The 15356-nt window shown below is 39.4% G+C and overlaps 2 protein-coding genes across 2 annotated transcripts in view; both read right to left on the bottom strand.

Moving 5' to 3' along the window:
• Positions 1-3611: 3611 nt before the first annotated feature.
• BRF2 (BRF2 general transcription factor IIIB subunit) lies at positions 3612-6525 on the bottom strand (the record flags this gene model as incomplete). Its single annotated transcript, XM_072399141.1, has 1 exon — positions 3612-6525. A coding segment is annotated over one exon (792 nt), but the record flags the coding sequence as incomplete, so codon positions are not given.
• Positions 6526-7167: 642 nt separating this feature from the next.
• RAB11FIP1 (RAB11 family interacting protein 1) overlaps positions 7168-15356 on the bottom strand; it is a gene marked incomplete at its 3' end in the record, with an annotated part of 29031 nt that continues 20842 nt past the window's right edge. The window contains 3 exon segments of the mRNA XM_072402772.1: positions 7168-8691; positions 10152-10257; positions 13791-15122. Of these exon segments, the coding sequence (XP_072258873.1) occupies positions 8473-8691; positions 10152-10257; positions 13791-15122 (1657 nt within the window).

Raw genomic sequence — 15356 nt, 5'->3', positions numbered from 1 at the left:
AGTGATCCAGCAATACCTAATGAAAACATCCAGTCTTCGAGGGGTTTGGTAAATCAGGCCCAGTGTGAGAAGCATTCACGGAAATAGTGTATTTTATTATTGGGGTATTGGCTGACAACCCTTGCCCCAGAGGGTTTAAAGGCAGAGATGGCATTCACCCAAAAATGGCCTTGCAATTATATTGCAGTCTGCTCAGATTATGGCACCTTTTTTCATATTTCACTGTAACATGGCAGTGCACAAATGTATCTGTGGTTTCCTTCTTCACCCTATTTCCAGCTTTGACCCTTGGAGTCTTAGGTGGTCCTCCAGTCTAGGTCTTCATCCTTCTTCAAGGTCCTGGGGAATGCTGAGTAGCTCAAAACTTTTGAGAAGTTGATTCTGTACTGTGCTGGATCATCGTCTTGTGAGTTCTATACAACACAGCAATCTCCCGGAACTTATTGGATGGAAGGTGTTATCAGCCCTTGCAGCAGTTAGGAAACTGGAGAAGGCAGCTATGTTTTTTTTAGCCCCCACAGGTTTATTTTTGCACTTTAATACAATTTAGCAAAAGGAGGCCCTTACAATATAGGCAGACAATTTTAAAACATACCATGTCAAGACTTGGTTAATATCGGGCATAATTTGATATATCAGTTCATGTCAGGCATGTGGATTAAATAACCTTGGCAGTCATTCAGCCCTAAACACTCTGGACATCTAGTAGTAACGTTCTGCAAGAGACGGCTCCAGGTTGGAGGCAAGTATTTCGTAATTGATTTGAGTTGTGCTTTAGGTGTGACAATCCAATCCAATGGGTCAGTACGTAGCGTAGACCTGTACACAGATCGGGCGGTTAAACCTTGCACAGGACTAGGGGTTACTGGGAACATTCCAGAATACTAGCCATACATTAGGCATAATGGATTTAATGAATATCTGTCCTTAGAGTCAAACTTTATCATGTAATATCCTTTATTATATTCTCCCATACTGCACTAAATACATTAAAAGGAGAATTTGATTTGTTGATTTAGGCAACATGGACACCTTCAGTTTTTTATGAAGCCCAGGCACTCTGTTAGGTTTACTAGACTAGAGAATTATGCTCTGGGCAGCTAAATAAATTTGTAAGGAAAACTCTGGAATACATGTAGAAGTCATTCCTCATCACTTGAGGTATATCTTTGCAAGAAACCCATCCATGGAGCAATGTAGCAAAGACTTTTTCAAACTGAAGCCTCAGATTGCCCAGGACCCTAAGCTTCATTATTAGGAATACCAACGGGCCTGTGTAGAATGGCGGCAGGAACATCGGTTGCAGAGTGGCCCACCGGCAGCCATACTTCTCTTACCCAATGTTTAAAAATGTTACAGTTAGTGGTACCTAACCACTCACTACTGCCCCCTTTAATCTCAATAGGCGGCTGCAAGTGGGACCCTACAAGCAGCATTTCACCTGGGGGTATGGTTCGGGTATGTAAGAAAGTTGTAACAGTTCCCACCACCTAGCCCTAATTCTAGCGGAGAACTAAAAAAGTAGCTTGCTATGGAGGGAGACCAAGTGACACTCATATTAATATTAACCATTTGTGAAGGAAACACAAAAATCATAATTTGTTATAGGAAAATAAAGTTCACATTTCTTTTAACTGAATATAGTTATTGCATTTCAAACACTTTTCATTTGAGTGCTCTCGTACATATATGCAAACTCTAGAAATATCTATGTGTGGGGTACATTCTTACTACAGTGTTCTCCCCAGACCGTTTTAGCTGGGTGCACCACCCGGCACTTTGCGATGACCACCCGGCTGTGTTTGGGTGGTTACTGAAGAGTTGGGTCCCAATACAGGGGCCACTACACCAAAAAAATTTCTGGCTTGAACATTGTACTATATAAAGTAAACGCAGGTAATAACAGAGATTCCTTAGTCTTACTGATTGCAACCTAAAGATGACCCCAATCACATGACTTGTGTACATCAGTTTTGTTGCAGCCCTTTCATAGTAATAGATGCTGATGAAGAGACTCAGACAAGCTATGAAACATCTTTAACATTACAAGAACAAGTCCAGTAGAATGTGAGAATGTGACTATTACTAGACCGGTTGCAGGTTTTCTCACCATGTCCTACTAATACAGCCATATCTGAGCCCAATGTAGGGTCGGTCCCTTCAATTGCTTTTTATAAGGACTCCAAGGACTATTAATATTATTTGGTGTACACAGACTCAGACTTGCCAAAGGGTATTTACATTACAAAAAATTCAGTTAATGGAAAGATTAATTCTATTTTTTTAACTAAAATTTAAATAGGGCCAACAAATTATGTAGTACTGTACAAAGTCCAGTCATGTCACTAGCTGTCTCTCAAAGGAGCTCACAATCTAATGTCCCTACCATAGTCATGTGTCATTATTACAGTCTAAGCTCATTTTTGAGGGGAAGCCAATTAACCTAACTGCATGCTTTTGGAAGGTGGGAGTACCCAAAAGAAATCCCACTCAAACATGGAATGAATCTACAAACTCCATGCAGATAGCACCCTTGCCAAGAATCGAACCTGGGTCCTGGAGCTGCAAAAAGCCAGTGTGCTAACCACTGAGCCACCATACTGCCAATTATTTGTTTTTATTGGTTAACACAAAAAACACAATCCAGTCGCAGGCCTCAGCAACAACCAATCCTAACTCAGCTTTTAGTAGTTGTGTGCGGTCAGGCTCATGGAAGCTTATTTCTGATTGGTTGTTTCAAGTTAATATACTTTACAGTTATATGCTGGTTCACTAGAAAACAGCCCAGATTTTATATAGTCTGGACAAACATATGGAGGAATCTCATGTTGTATGCATTGATATTAGGAATCTTTACCTTGCATGTCAGCCTTGTAGAGTGAAGTTATGTACATCTGCTGCTATTATGTTTACAATGATGAACTTGTGAAGCAAGAACTGCTTTCATTGCTGAATAATAACCAATTCCATGCATTTACTCTCCATTGGTCATTTTCTTGTACAAGCTGGCATCTGTTTGGTGGTTTATCTTCATATTCTTATAATTATATAAGAATAAATGATTGTAGTTTTAGTCTCATGTACATTGTGATCCTTATAATTGTTAGGAGAATCCACTAAGAACAGATGTTATAGTCTGAATCTTGTTACATTTTTAAAATGTTTCAGCCATACAACTCAGGGATTTCTCATTTTATTTTTACTTGTATTCCCTCCCTGGCAGAACAGAAGTGTTAGGGTGTATGGCTGGATAGTTTATCCAGGTTTCCTTTAGTCTGACATCTTTATAAGCATTAGGGTCATACAGGAGACATGGCAGCTTGACACTTTCCTTCTGACAGGGAGAGAATACAACTAAATCATTTAAGAAATAACTAATTCCTGAGAGGTATGGCTGCAATATTTCAATACCGTCTTCCACATTTCACCACCTAGTTAAATCTGTTAAAGAATCGTGATTGGTTGCTTTGGGATTCTCCCAATAAGAATTGCTCTTTGCCTTAATAAGCTTGTGTGTTTTCACCTTCTGTATCGTCTGTTGAAATGTGTTTATTTTAGTGTTTTGTTACCAGTGAAATATATTGTACCAAAGAAATCATGTCCAAAGTATGTTTGTATTATTTGAAAACACTCAGTGCTTTTATTAAATATAAAATTTGCTAAACTCAGATATGTCTTTCATGAAGTGTGAATATCAGTGCTTCTGGGAAAGTAAGTTCAGTGTCCAGTGGTAAGGTAAGAATACTGCTGATACACTAAGGGCCATTTTGGACATACTGTTGACCACTGTGTTCTATCGCAGGTTAAACATTTCCCAATCACTCCCATTCTAATAAAAAGGAGCAATCGGAGAACATTTTGAGCACACATTTACCAATGGCTCCGGTGGATTGTGGTGTAGTTTCTGGAAGTGACAGGTTACTTCTTGATGTACGGTTGCTTTTCCCCATCTATAAGGGCAATGCACTTTGTTAACCAGCGGTGGGCCTTGCCACTCCTGGGCACAAAGCAGCAGTTTGCTGTGCGTCTGGGTGTTAATTGTGCAGTTTGCCCCAACAAGTGTGAAAAGGGGCTAAGGGTGAAATGACAAAACTGCAGGGTTATACACATTAGTTATGTTGCATAAAAGGAATGCATTTTTTTTTTGCTGCGGCAAATCATGAGTCACTACTTTACATCATCATTTTCATCGTCATCATCATGCACTACTTTACACATTGGACCTAATTTATTAAAGCGCTCTGGAGAAAATACACTTTCATCAGTGAAGCTGGGCAATCCAGAAAACTTGGAATTTATCTGGCCCAGGATCAAAACATTTGCTAGCAAATAGCAAATGACTGAAAAAAAACATTCCACAGGTTTACTGAATCACCCAGGTTCACTGAAATGAAAACCAAAAAAAAAAAAAAAAAAATTAATGAAGTTAAAGTACTGTTTAAATATTACATTTAAAAAAAAGAAATGCTCGGTCTGCAAAAATTACCTACAGGGCTGTGCTCTGTGGAAGGTTTTTTTTAAGGTCTAGTGTGTTGCTTATCTTCTAAGTTGACTGAAGCCACTTCCTGTGACCCCCCAGCTGTCATGCACCTGCCCCCCTGGAGTGTAGCATCATTCCTGCCTAGGTTTACTGCAGGAGAATGGACGTTGTGGCTGCCCCCATGAACATCCCTAGGGGTCATAGGCTCCTACCTAGACTGTCTTGTGGATAATTCAGCTCTACATTTACAGTACAGAGATGATGTATTAATAAGTTTAGTAAGGTATTAAATGCGTTTTTCCCACTGCCTCCATTTATTTAAACATAGTACTGTTTTTTAGGCTGTGTTATAAAGGACCCCAGTGTCTCTTATGAAATTTTAAAATTATTATTAATAAACAGGATTTATATAGCACCAACATATTACGCAGCCCTGTACATTAAATACGGAGTTTACAGCTAGCTACATTTTCCTTTCTTCTTAAAGCTACCTAAACTCAGAAATCAAAATGAATGGGAGCGCAAAGCCTCCTGAGATACCTACGTCACGCATCCTGGGAGGCTCCTGGGTGCTCCTTCTGCTCATGTCCAAGCAACTCAGGCATGCGCAGAAGGAGCCTTTTTGTGCAAAGAAAAAAATTGTTGATCTTACGCATGCACAGTGAGATTGCCAATTTTTTTTTTCATCCTATGTCACCCGATCTTGTGCCTGGGTCGGATGACGTAAATGAAGAACCATGAAGAAGAGGAGATGGCGGCACTTGTAGCGCCAGGATGATGCAAAACACCCCCCGGATTGATCAGACTGCCCTGCGGGATTGAAAATAAGTGAATTTATTTTTTTTTATTTTTTTTTTTAGCAGTTTTAAGTTCCTCTTTAAGAACACAGGTGAAAAAAAAAGTTCATGTCAAAATATAAATTAATAACAGACAGGTGTACTGTGTAAACTCTAGGGGCTCTATTTATAAATTATTCCCCCAGTCAATTCTTCTGAAATTCACGACAGATGGTTGAATCTCTCTACGCTTCTCCTTTTAAAAAAAAAACAATGATTCGTTCTGCCACCTAGTGGTCAATCATCAATAATGCACAGCTGTTACAATAGGAAATTAACATTAATAAACAATAATATTATGAGCTCATGTTACTAAACCAGGCAGTTAGATTATTCCTTCATTTGTCCCATTTTACAAAAGAAAAAAAAAAATAGGTAGAAGCGGATATAGAAGTGAAATGAAACATGTATTATATCTTATCTCTGATTCAGTGTTCTGGACAATTTAGCCTGGAGCTCCTGAATTTCTTTAATTTCAGCAGGTGTCCTCAGATACTCGTCTATTTCACTGTCTGATATGTCCTCGTCTCCGGTAATGACTTGCTGACTTTCTGTAAAGGTGCTTTCATAACGTCTTTTCTTTGTTTTTTTCATGCATGGAGGTAGGAATGGATTGGCCTGGCTGGCTTGTTCAGCTGTTCCTGAGTTTTCTGCACCGGACAACTCAGCGGATGCCAAGGCCTTCCTGAGAAGATAAGGCCAGTGTCTTAAGATGTCGCCCAAGTGTTGTATCACAGTCTTCTTTTTGAGGAACACCATCTTTAGCCAGGGCAGTTGTTTGGCCAGATTAAGACAAATCTCTAGAATTTCCTTCTTTCTTTTTTTTGTTGGAGGTGGAACCTCCATTTCACACAATTGGCAGAACTTAGATACCGTGCAGGAGAGTCTCTGCGCAGGACTGAGAGACTGCCAGGAAAGAAAGGCGGCTGCAGTGATAATGGGGATCGGGTGACGTCCAGTGATCAGCCAAAGCTCTCCAGCCAGTTCCAAGGTCTTCAGGGTTCGTTCTAATACCTTGTCTAGATTCTCTGCATATTCAGGAGGAGCCGGTGGGGAGTTCTGGAGTAACCTAAAACTGTAAAGAAATATATTAGTGACCCCAGATGTAACACCGAGGGTGACAAAGATAAATTCCGATAAACCAAGAGCTTCAATGCTTTGACCTGGAATCCCGACTTTGCAGGCTGCATGATGGTGATTTAAAGAATTTTAGGCAAAGAAAGCTAGGCTATTAGCAATTTTAGAAGTCAGTCTATATATTTTTTCTTAGATTGTCTCTTTAGAGAAGAACTTTAGGTGAAATGGATGCATGAATTGTTAATGCCATGTGCAAAAAAAAAAAAAAAAAAATATTGGGGGATTTGTGTGGCGTTTTCCCTTTGCTATAATTTTCTCCAAAGTGATGATTACAATGCAGTGTTCCCCCAAGAATATGGGTGGGAAGAAGCTGTAGGTGGGTGTATTGCGACTCAGTAACCACACAAAAACAGCCAGGTGGTCAGTAAAAAGTCCTCGGTGGTGCGCGCTGCTAAAGGGGGCTGGGGAGAACACTATAGTAAGAATGTACTCCACACACCACACGGCTTAAGGGTGAACACTGCTATGGTTACAGCACGATGCCCTTCCCTTCTGTTTAAATATAGATGCACTATATATATGTAAGTGTGTGGGTTCTAAGGAGAAAGGGCTGGCTTGTATAGTGCACACATAATGTGTGCATAATGCAGTGCTGTCTGCATGTTTGTGTGTAATGTTAAGATTGAGTGTATGTTTGTGTGTATAGTGAATGTGTATGTTTATATGAGTGGTGCAGACTGTATGTTTTCTTCTGTATGTTTTTGTATATATTACAAATCAAAAATTCCAAATCAAGATGGCCAAAGACTTTCATCAAGAAGAGAGAGAAGATGGCGGCACCCCGTAAAAGATCAGGGGACAGGTCAGTAGCGCGGGTTAAGTTCAGCCTAAAAATTCCGGCGCCATGTAAAGCCAGTGTCGTTTTCCTCCCAACTGAGAATAGCCAGTAAAATGACTGATAGGTCACATACCAGGCTCTCGTTCCAGCTTTCTTATTTTGGCTTATGTTTACATTATATTTATCGTGTTTGACTTGACAGCCCTGAAGTCGACAAAGCAAAAAGCAAATTACTGTGGTTTATTAATGTGCTCCACTTTTTGATTTTCAGTGGTTCTGTAAACAAACCCTTAGGTGATAAAGACAATGTAAGATGTAAGCCTGCTCATGAGAACCAATTCAAAGACAGCATTACATTTTTAAAGCAAATGGCGTTGAAATCTTGATTTGCAGTTGAGGGCAGCACAAACTTTCTTCAGGAAGAAGATCAATACACTGGCAGCATAGCAAGACAAAAGTCTTTTAGTCGAGACATAAAACTTTGTGTCAGTCATATACAGGTGAGATATTGATATGGATTTATGCCATTAGGAAAACCAATGTGAAACATGTAAACAAATAAGATCCACTTCATTTGATTTGGATTAAGTGTAACTTTAGATGTCCCGCAGTGCTGCTAGTGTGCCGACCAAGATTCACCCAAGGAATTCGGATTGTTTCACCCCAGCCTGTGAATGAGCCATCTCCTCTACTGCAAGTCTTTATATGGTCCATATATCTAAACCCTATGTGTCCATGTTCATACAGGTTGTCACTCCTCTGCCACCATCTAGGCACTATGGTGGTAGTTTAATTTATGGATTACAGCTGCTAGAAAAGAGAAGTCTGCAGTTTTTGTGCATTGTGGCTCCAGCTTGACTGGTGCCAGTCAGGAACTGCTTCTGAACGAGAACAGCTAATAATAAATTAAATTACCCAGTATTTACCTGCTGGTCTTCAGATGAGACCCAGACAGTGCAACTCAACCTTAACTAAGGCAGGGTGCATATGCCTAAGGTAATGTTACCTTCATACTGACCAGCCACTGATTCTTTACTTTGTATCCTCAAACTCATTCTCAACTTTCTAGTCCTAAATTTATTAGTATATATTAGATTAGTTTACATTTCTCTGGTGGTATCATACAGATGGATAAATCAGCACTCTTCCATCTACAGTGCCCTATGCTCAGATTTGTCCTTATGATTGCATTTTCAGTCCAGCACTGCGTTTGAACAAAGTTTGCTCAGTCTATGATGGGTTTAGATTTTCCCTGCCTTCTTGCTGAGCTGTGTTCCAGAGCGCAGGATGTTGGGGGTTTCCTCTATCACCCGTACTAGTAGATTGTCAATGTAGTCCTCCAGTTCTCGTACTTGATTGTCCTTCTTGGCGATGATGTCTTTCTGGTTCAGCACCAGCTGGATGAGCTCGTCATGGGTCAGCTGGGCATAAGCAGAGGCAGGATCTGAAGGATCGTATTTCTGATGGAAGAAAAAAAAGGCAACATGTTAATTAGCCAAATAGACGTTAGAAAAATGTGCACATACCAAATGAGAGAAAAGCACTGCTCAGTATGTCAAAACAAACAGGATTTATATAGTGCCAATATATTACGCAGCACAGTACATGTTAGCTAAATATATAAATGGCCCAAGGTGTTAATGCATGTAGCACACATTGCCACATGAACATTCCTTACAGGAAAAATAGGTTCACATTTTGGTAGAACCCAAAGGAATAAAGTGGATGAATAATACTAATTACTAGAAGTCAAAAATAAATAATAGAAGTCAACAAATTACTCCCTGCCTTCTCAAGCAAATCAGAATTTAAATGTGCATATAAGGTGACTTTTTGGTCAAAAGACTTTGAACAAGGTTATGGTAGCACTTTCATTTTAAATCTTGGAAGGAATAGCAAAATGACAATGGCTAGTAAAGCCATGTCTTCCTGCAGACCCAGCCTACTTCTGTGATGCCCATTAATATGTCTGAAATAACCTAGGAATGGAAAGGTAAACCTACAGTAAGCTTCGACTGCGCACATCATGTTCTATAGCTGTGCTGGGCACCAGGCCAGACACAACTGCAGATTGGTAGTTTCTTTTGCAATGGGGGGGCACATATTATGCAAAGTAAGAAAATAATGTTCTAGTGGAGCTGTGTAACTCATCTGCTTTCCGGAAAAGACACATCCTGACCCAATGAAAAGCACATTGTTCCAGTCAAGTTATTATGCAGAGAAGCCTGTTATTTCATTACCCCTTCCTTCACAAAAAGTTATTAGGAACAAGCAAATTAGTTGCCATATGTTCACCTTCCTTTATAAGAAAATGATGAACATTAATTATCAATTAGGTAAAATCAATTAGCTGCTGCTTTCTTCCAGCCTGCAAACATTTTGCAAAACTGAAGCCATGCTTGCAGATAATTAGCTTTATTGTATGAAAGTTAACCAGAACATCAGTGCTATATTCAGTACTGCGTATTCTCCCCAGGAATGTTTTTAAGCTGGGTAGGTAGAAGCTGTAGGTAGGTGGTGGTCCATGTACCATGACCCAACTATTCAATAACCAACCAAAAACAGCCGGGTGGTTACTGAAAAATCGCCAGGTCGTGCTCCCAGCTAAAATGGGCCGGGGAGAACACTGTCAGTATTGTAGTAATACAACTCCGGTACCCTCAGTTTATACATATTTACATTGCAATATAAACCCTTGTTGGGCCTAAAATACTTTTGGGGCTTTTCTGCAAAATGACAGATCCTACTGTGAAAAGCACAATTTTGTGCAGTAAGTTTTGAAATATTTTCACCATCATGAATGTAGTGGAAAAAACTATGTATGATCACAGCTGCAACCAATTGCTTCATACATAAATGGGGTAGGGCAGGTAAATGCACATTTCATATTCAAGGAATGCAAGTGATGGCATATCATTACCTTGGTGTTAATGGCGTTCAGCACATTCTCATGACCCTTGATTGGTTGTGGAAAGTTGGACATCGGTTTGCTTTGTGTTGCATTCATTGGCTTCACTGGGTTAGTTCTGCAAAGACACAGGACACATTTTAGATGCAAATGTTCACACACATAGAAAAAAAAACAAAAAACAAAAACAAAATACCACTAATCCATACAAGCATATTAATTAAAACTTCCCTGCACTTTTTTTTTCTACATCCCCACTACTTTTAGGAAAGCAGGCTACGCTCCCTAAAATGCAGTAATCAAATAGCATTGAGAACAGCTAGCCATGTTCTGTGCAAAATGAATATTGGGGAAATATTTACTAACGCCCCTGATTTATTTCCACCTGTTTCTGGTCAATTTAAAATAAATAAAATTAGCCTTGCTTGCTGGAAAAAGAAAAGGAATACAAAGAACTATGGATCTGCTGATATATTAGTTCCAGTGATATATGCAGTGTATGTCCACCTCCTTTAGGAAGGAAGCTGAATGGGTTGCTGCCTTTAACAAACATACAGTAATTAGGCATACATTTGTATTTGTATATGAGACAGGAAGACCGCATAAAAATTAAATCTACAGGAATAGACATGAGTATGCAGCCAGTGAGACTGCAAAATAAAGGGACAGTCAAGTCAGCAACTCCAAAGCCAAATATTTAGTTGCCATTATATGCTGTACATCAGTGGACTTTGCATTTAACCAAACATAATTTAATTAGTAAAGAGCAATGTGCATAGTGCTGCAACTCACAGCAAACAATCAGGACTCTTTTTGTTCTGTTATAAAGTGTCAAAACAGTTCGATTGCTAAGAGGCCACTTGCACTTTGTACATTAACACCTCTGTATAATGTTTCTCAACCAGGGTTCCCCCAGAGGTTCCTAGAGAAATTTGTGTACCCAGTTCAGTTTAGGTGACACCGATGATCCTTTTTGGTTATCTGTAAGGGTGACATTCTTCCCACCGGCCAGCAATGTAAGTCATTCTCCCCACATTAATATACTGTGAAAAGTGAATATAGTAATTATAGGAAGGGTTTCCTAAAGATCTGGTTATTTCAAGGGTTGAGAGTGGCTACCTCAAAATACAAGCATGACAAGTGCTATATTTTACATAAATCTCTAAAATACAAATTAAATAGAATTACAGTAAAAAAAATAATGTTTCCCCAATCCATAAAAGCCAATGATGTAATTACATGACCATGTTTCATTTTATTATGATGCTTCTCCAATACAGAATGTTAGAACTCAATTGTTTGGAATTATTTATACAGCTTTTGCTGTAAAGAGAAGCTCATAAAAATAATCGCAGAACAATGCAAATACAAGTCAAATAGACAGAAAAAAAACAGGATGAGAATTTAAGGTTAGAATGATTTAGGTAAAATTAACTGCAATTAAAATAAACTAGAAAAGTAAGACGAGTTAATCTGCAAGTCATCTGGTCACACCTTCACGTCCCCAACACAGCAAGTACAGAACGTCCTCTATGCTGTTTTCACAGCAAGTCCTGGAGGCATGCGAGCTATTGAAATCTGGGCAGTGCCAATCCCTGAATTCGGAGAAGTGTAACGCTGCATATCCTAGTTTATACTGGAGTCTGCTGCTGCTACTAGTTTATACTGAAGCCAGAAACGGCTACAAACCATAATTTATGCAGATTATGATCTGTGTCCAGATTACCGGTGCAGCCACAAATGTTTAAACCAAACATACTGGGGACTTTTGCAGGGATGGTTTTCCCTACAAGCCAATAGTTTGCATTGATGTATTATGCTACCCTACCACATGGCTAAACACAGCAGGTTTCTTGATTTTCACATTACAGGATCATGTGATGAGAGGTAGAAGTACATACCGCAATTTGCTAAATCCTGCTTACACAAAAAAAAATGAATAAGAAAGGAACTTAGATAGGAATGGGATGGGGGGGGGTTCTCTTTAGATATTCAGTGGTATTTGGCAGAATAAATGCAGTCATGAAAAATGCTGATATCTTTCCGTTCTTCTAAATAGTCATTTAGAGTCTGTAAGTAATTTTTAAACTGAAAGGATTTACTGTCCCAGGGCAAATGTCTGTCAGATGTCTTCCTAAATTGACTTATTCAATGTGCCTGAAGAAGAAAGATTTCATTTTTGTCCATCTTAATCTCTCTCAAATGTCCTCTTCTGATGGACCTAGAAATTTGTCACAGGCCATGCTGAAAATGCACAGCGTCTGACCTTTAATAGGATTATCCGGTTGTAGAACCAGCACCATTATGTGAACATAACACCCAGACTGAAGAACATCTTCAAGATATTAATCACACTCACAGCTCATGCTTAATATCGAATTCCTTTATCACCGTTCTATCTATAAATTAAAATCACAAAACTAAACGTCAACGTGGAAACAGACAATGACGCCGAATGATTTCTTAAACATCTGAAACAATGACAATTTCATGACATGGGTAATAAAACTTTAATGTAAAGATAACAGTGACCATTGATCCAGGGAACATCCAATTGCTTCATGGAATCAGGAAAGATTTTTCTTCCCCTTTTGGAACAACAATTGTTCCAGGGTTTTTTTTGCCTTCCTCTGGATCATCTAGGTTTATAAGGTTTTATATCTGGGATATGTTGATTTCCCTAGTGCTTGAACTTGGTGGACTTTATGTCTTTTTTCAACCTGATTTGCTGTGTAACTAAGGCAGCCATTAAGCATGAATTACAAAACCCATTATTGTATCATAAAGAAGTGAAAAATAGGAGAGAAGCGCTCCTAAAAGAGGAGGTAAAACAGTAATAATAATTGGATATAGGAGAATGAAAAAGATTGAGGACTAGTTATCAATGTGGATTAAAGCACAGAACCAGCTCTGCAAAGACAGCAATATTTTACTCCCTTTATAAAGAACGTCAGTTGTGACTCCAAAAGAACCCAGTATTGTGAAAAGAGTGTCAAGCAGGTAACCGCCATGCTTCTGGCCAATAAAAGTGTAGATCACCCCTTCCAGTATGACAATACACATCCGAATGTTTATATTTTAGCCTAATATTCTCTCCTCATAAAGGACAGGTAGGATTAATTAGGCTTTTTTTACCCTACATGCCAGGGCAATTTTGACCTACAAATGGTGATAGGGGACAAATGTGATAGAAGTCCAAAAGAGAAAAGAATTTTCCTCACTTTTGTATACAATATCTACTGTAAAGATATATACACACACAAAGGACCCAATTTTTATCTGCTCACACAAAGCCCAAGTCTTGGAAAGGATCTGTACAACACGTGGTGACCTGCTGGGCACTAGTAGTATTATTGTGTACATGTTTCCCTATACCTTACAGCATTCTACCCTGAAATGTTATAAGCTTGGTGGGGAGAAGCTGTAGGTGGGTGGTAGTACCTATTTGTATCCCAAATTTTCAGTAACCACCCAAAACAGCCGGGAGGTTAATGAAAAGTGCCGGGTGGCACACCCAGCTAAAAGGGACTGGGGAGAATGCTGTTTTATGCTTATATCCCCTCTATAAAAGCCAAATAGAATTTATACAATATACTTCATCTTAAAGTACAATTGCAAAAGAGAAGAAGTTTACTGTGGCGTTTTGCTCACCTTTGTCTGGAAGACACTGCTCCACCGTTCTGAACTGTAGGGATTGGATGTGTCTCAGAGGGTGAAACCCATGCCCGCAGCAGCTTCTTCTTGCCAGTGCTTTCCACTTTATCAGAAACATCAATGGTTGCGTTTGCTGGTGATTCTGTGCTAGAAGGGTTAGTTTTGTCGTCAGAAGAAGAAACAGAAGGTAATGTAGAGTTAGGATAGGTGGCAGTGATCTTAGATGGAGGTTGGCGGGCTGAATCACTTCTCTCTACTTTAGCTTCATTATTGGTAATGTCAGAGGGCTTCCCCTTGATGTTGGAGTCTTCACTGATGTGCTTCGGAGGGCCACTTTGTACAGATTTTTCATCTTTGGGATCCAGCTGCTCATCATCAGAAGCAATTTCTGGATTTTCTGGAATGACTGGAAGTTCATCTAGTCTGTAACTATATTCATCAATCAGTGGACTGGCCATCTTTACAACGTGTGCAGAATGACTATTGCTATCAACTGGAGAAGCACCAACACGAGAAACACGCTCAATGATAGATTCAGGCATAGAGTTCTCCACAGGCTGAAGATCTGGTGTAGGAGAAGGAGTACTGGACCCAGAATCCATGTTTTTATTTACTTTTGCACTTCTAGGTGCTGGTTTTGGCGCTATTGGCTTTGCTTCTTCAGCTTCTTCAGGTTCTTCCTTTTTGGACGAAGTCTGAACTCTTGGTGTTGGCTTTGGCACGTCTGTAACATTAGCTTTGAATTGGTCTTTACTTTCTTCGGGTAATACAGCTTGATGGATCCTAGCTGCCCCTTCAATTTGATTACCAGAAAAATCAACTGGCCCAGGAGAGTTATTTTCTGGAAACAATTCAGGTTCATCATGGATGGATAGCGTCTGGTTTACTGGAAATATACCCTTCACAAGTTCTTCATCTATAACATTTTCTTCTTCTCTACTGGTTGATTTGCCCTTGATCTGGTCAAGAAGAGACTTAACATAAGTTCTCTTTCCTTTGTTTTTTTCAGTGAAAGGAGGGACAACATTCACCTCTTTAGGATCTAATGGTTTGATGGAAGAGCTAGCAGATCTCCAAAACAAAGGCAAAGAAGGCTTCTCATTGTCAGAGGAGTCTTTGGATCCCTCGTTTGCGGTGTCTGTTGCTAAAACTGTGGGGGATTGTGGAAGAGAGGATCCTTTATCAAGGGAACGGGGAGAATAAGCACTGGGTGAAGCCTTAGAAGAAGTATCCTGCCCACCATAGAAAGAAGCAGCAAGAAAAGAATTATCAGATAAAGACTCTGAAGAAAGCCTGGCTTTGGTTTCAGCCTCTGAAGACACGTCCAGTCTGTAAGAGGACAAAATAAAAGAGAAAATCTGCAGGTCAGTTACCTAGCAGATACAGTACATGCTAAAATATTACTATTACAAAGTAGCATTTAGAAATTATACACACAGTTAACAACTTATAAGCCTAAATGTTTAGAGCCCATCCACAATACTACACTGTGACGCATTGTAAACATAGCAATGCAAATTCAATGTGATTTTAGGGTCACACAATACTTTATACACAACTTAT

Source organism: Pyxicephalus adspersus, chromosome 2 (assembly GCF_032062135.1).
Source record: "Pyxicephalus adspersus chromosome 2, UCB_Pads_2.0, whole genome shotgun sequence".
Taxonomy (NCBI): Eukaryota; Metazoa; Chordata; class Amphibia; order Anura; family Pyxicephalidae; genus Pyxicephalus; species Pyxicephalus adspersus.
The sequence above is the reverse complement of the archived record's forward strand: the minus strand, read 5'-3'. Positions and strand labels throughout refer to the sequence as shown.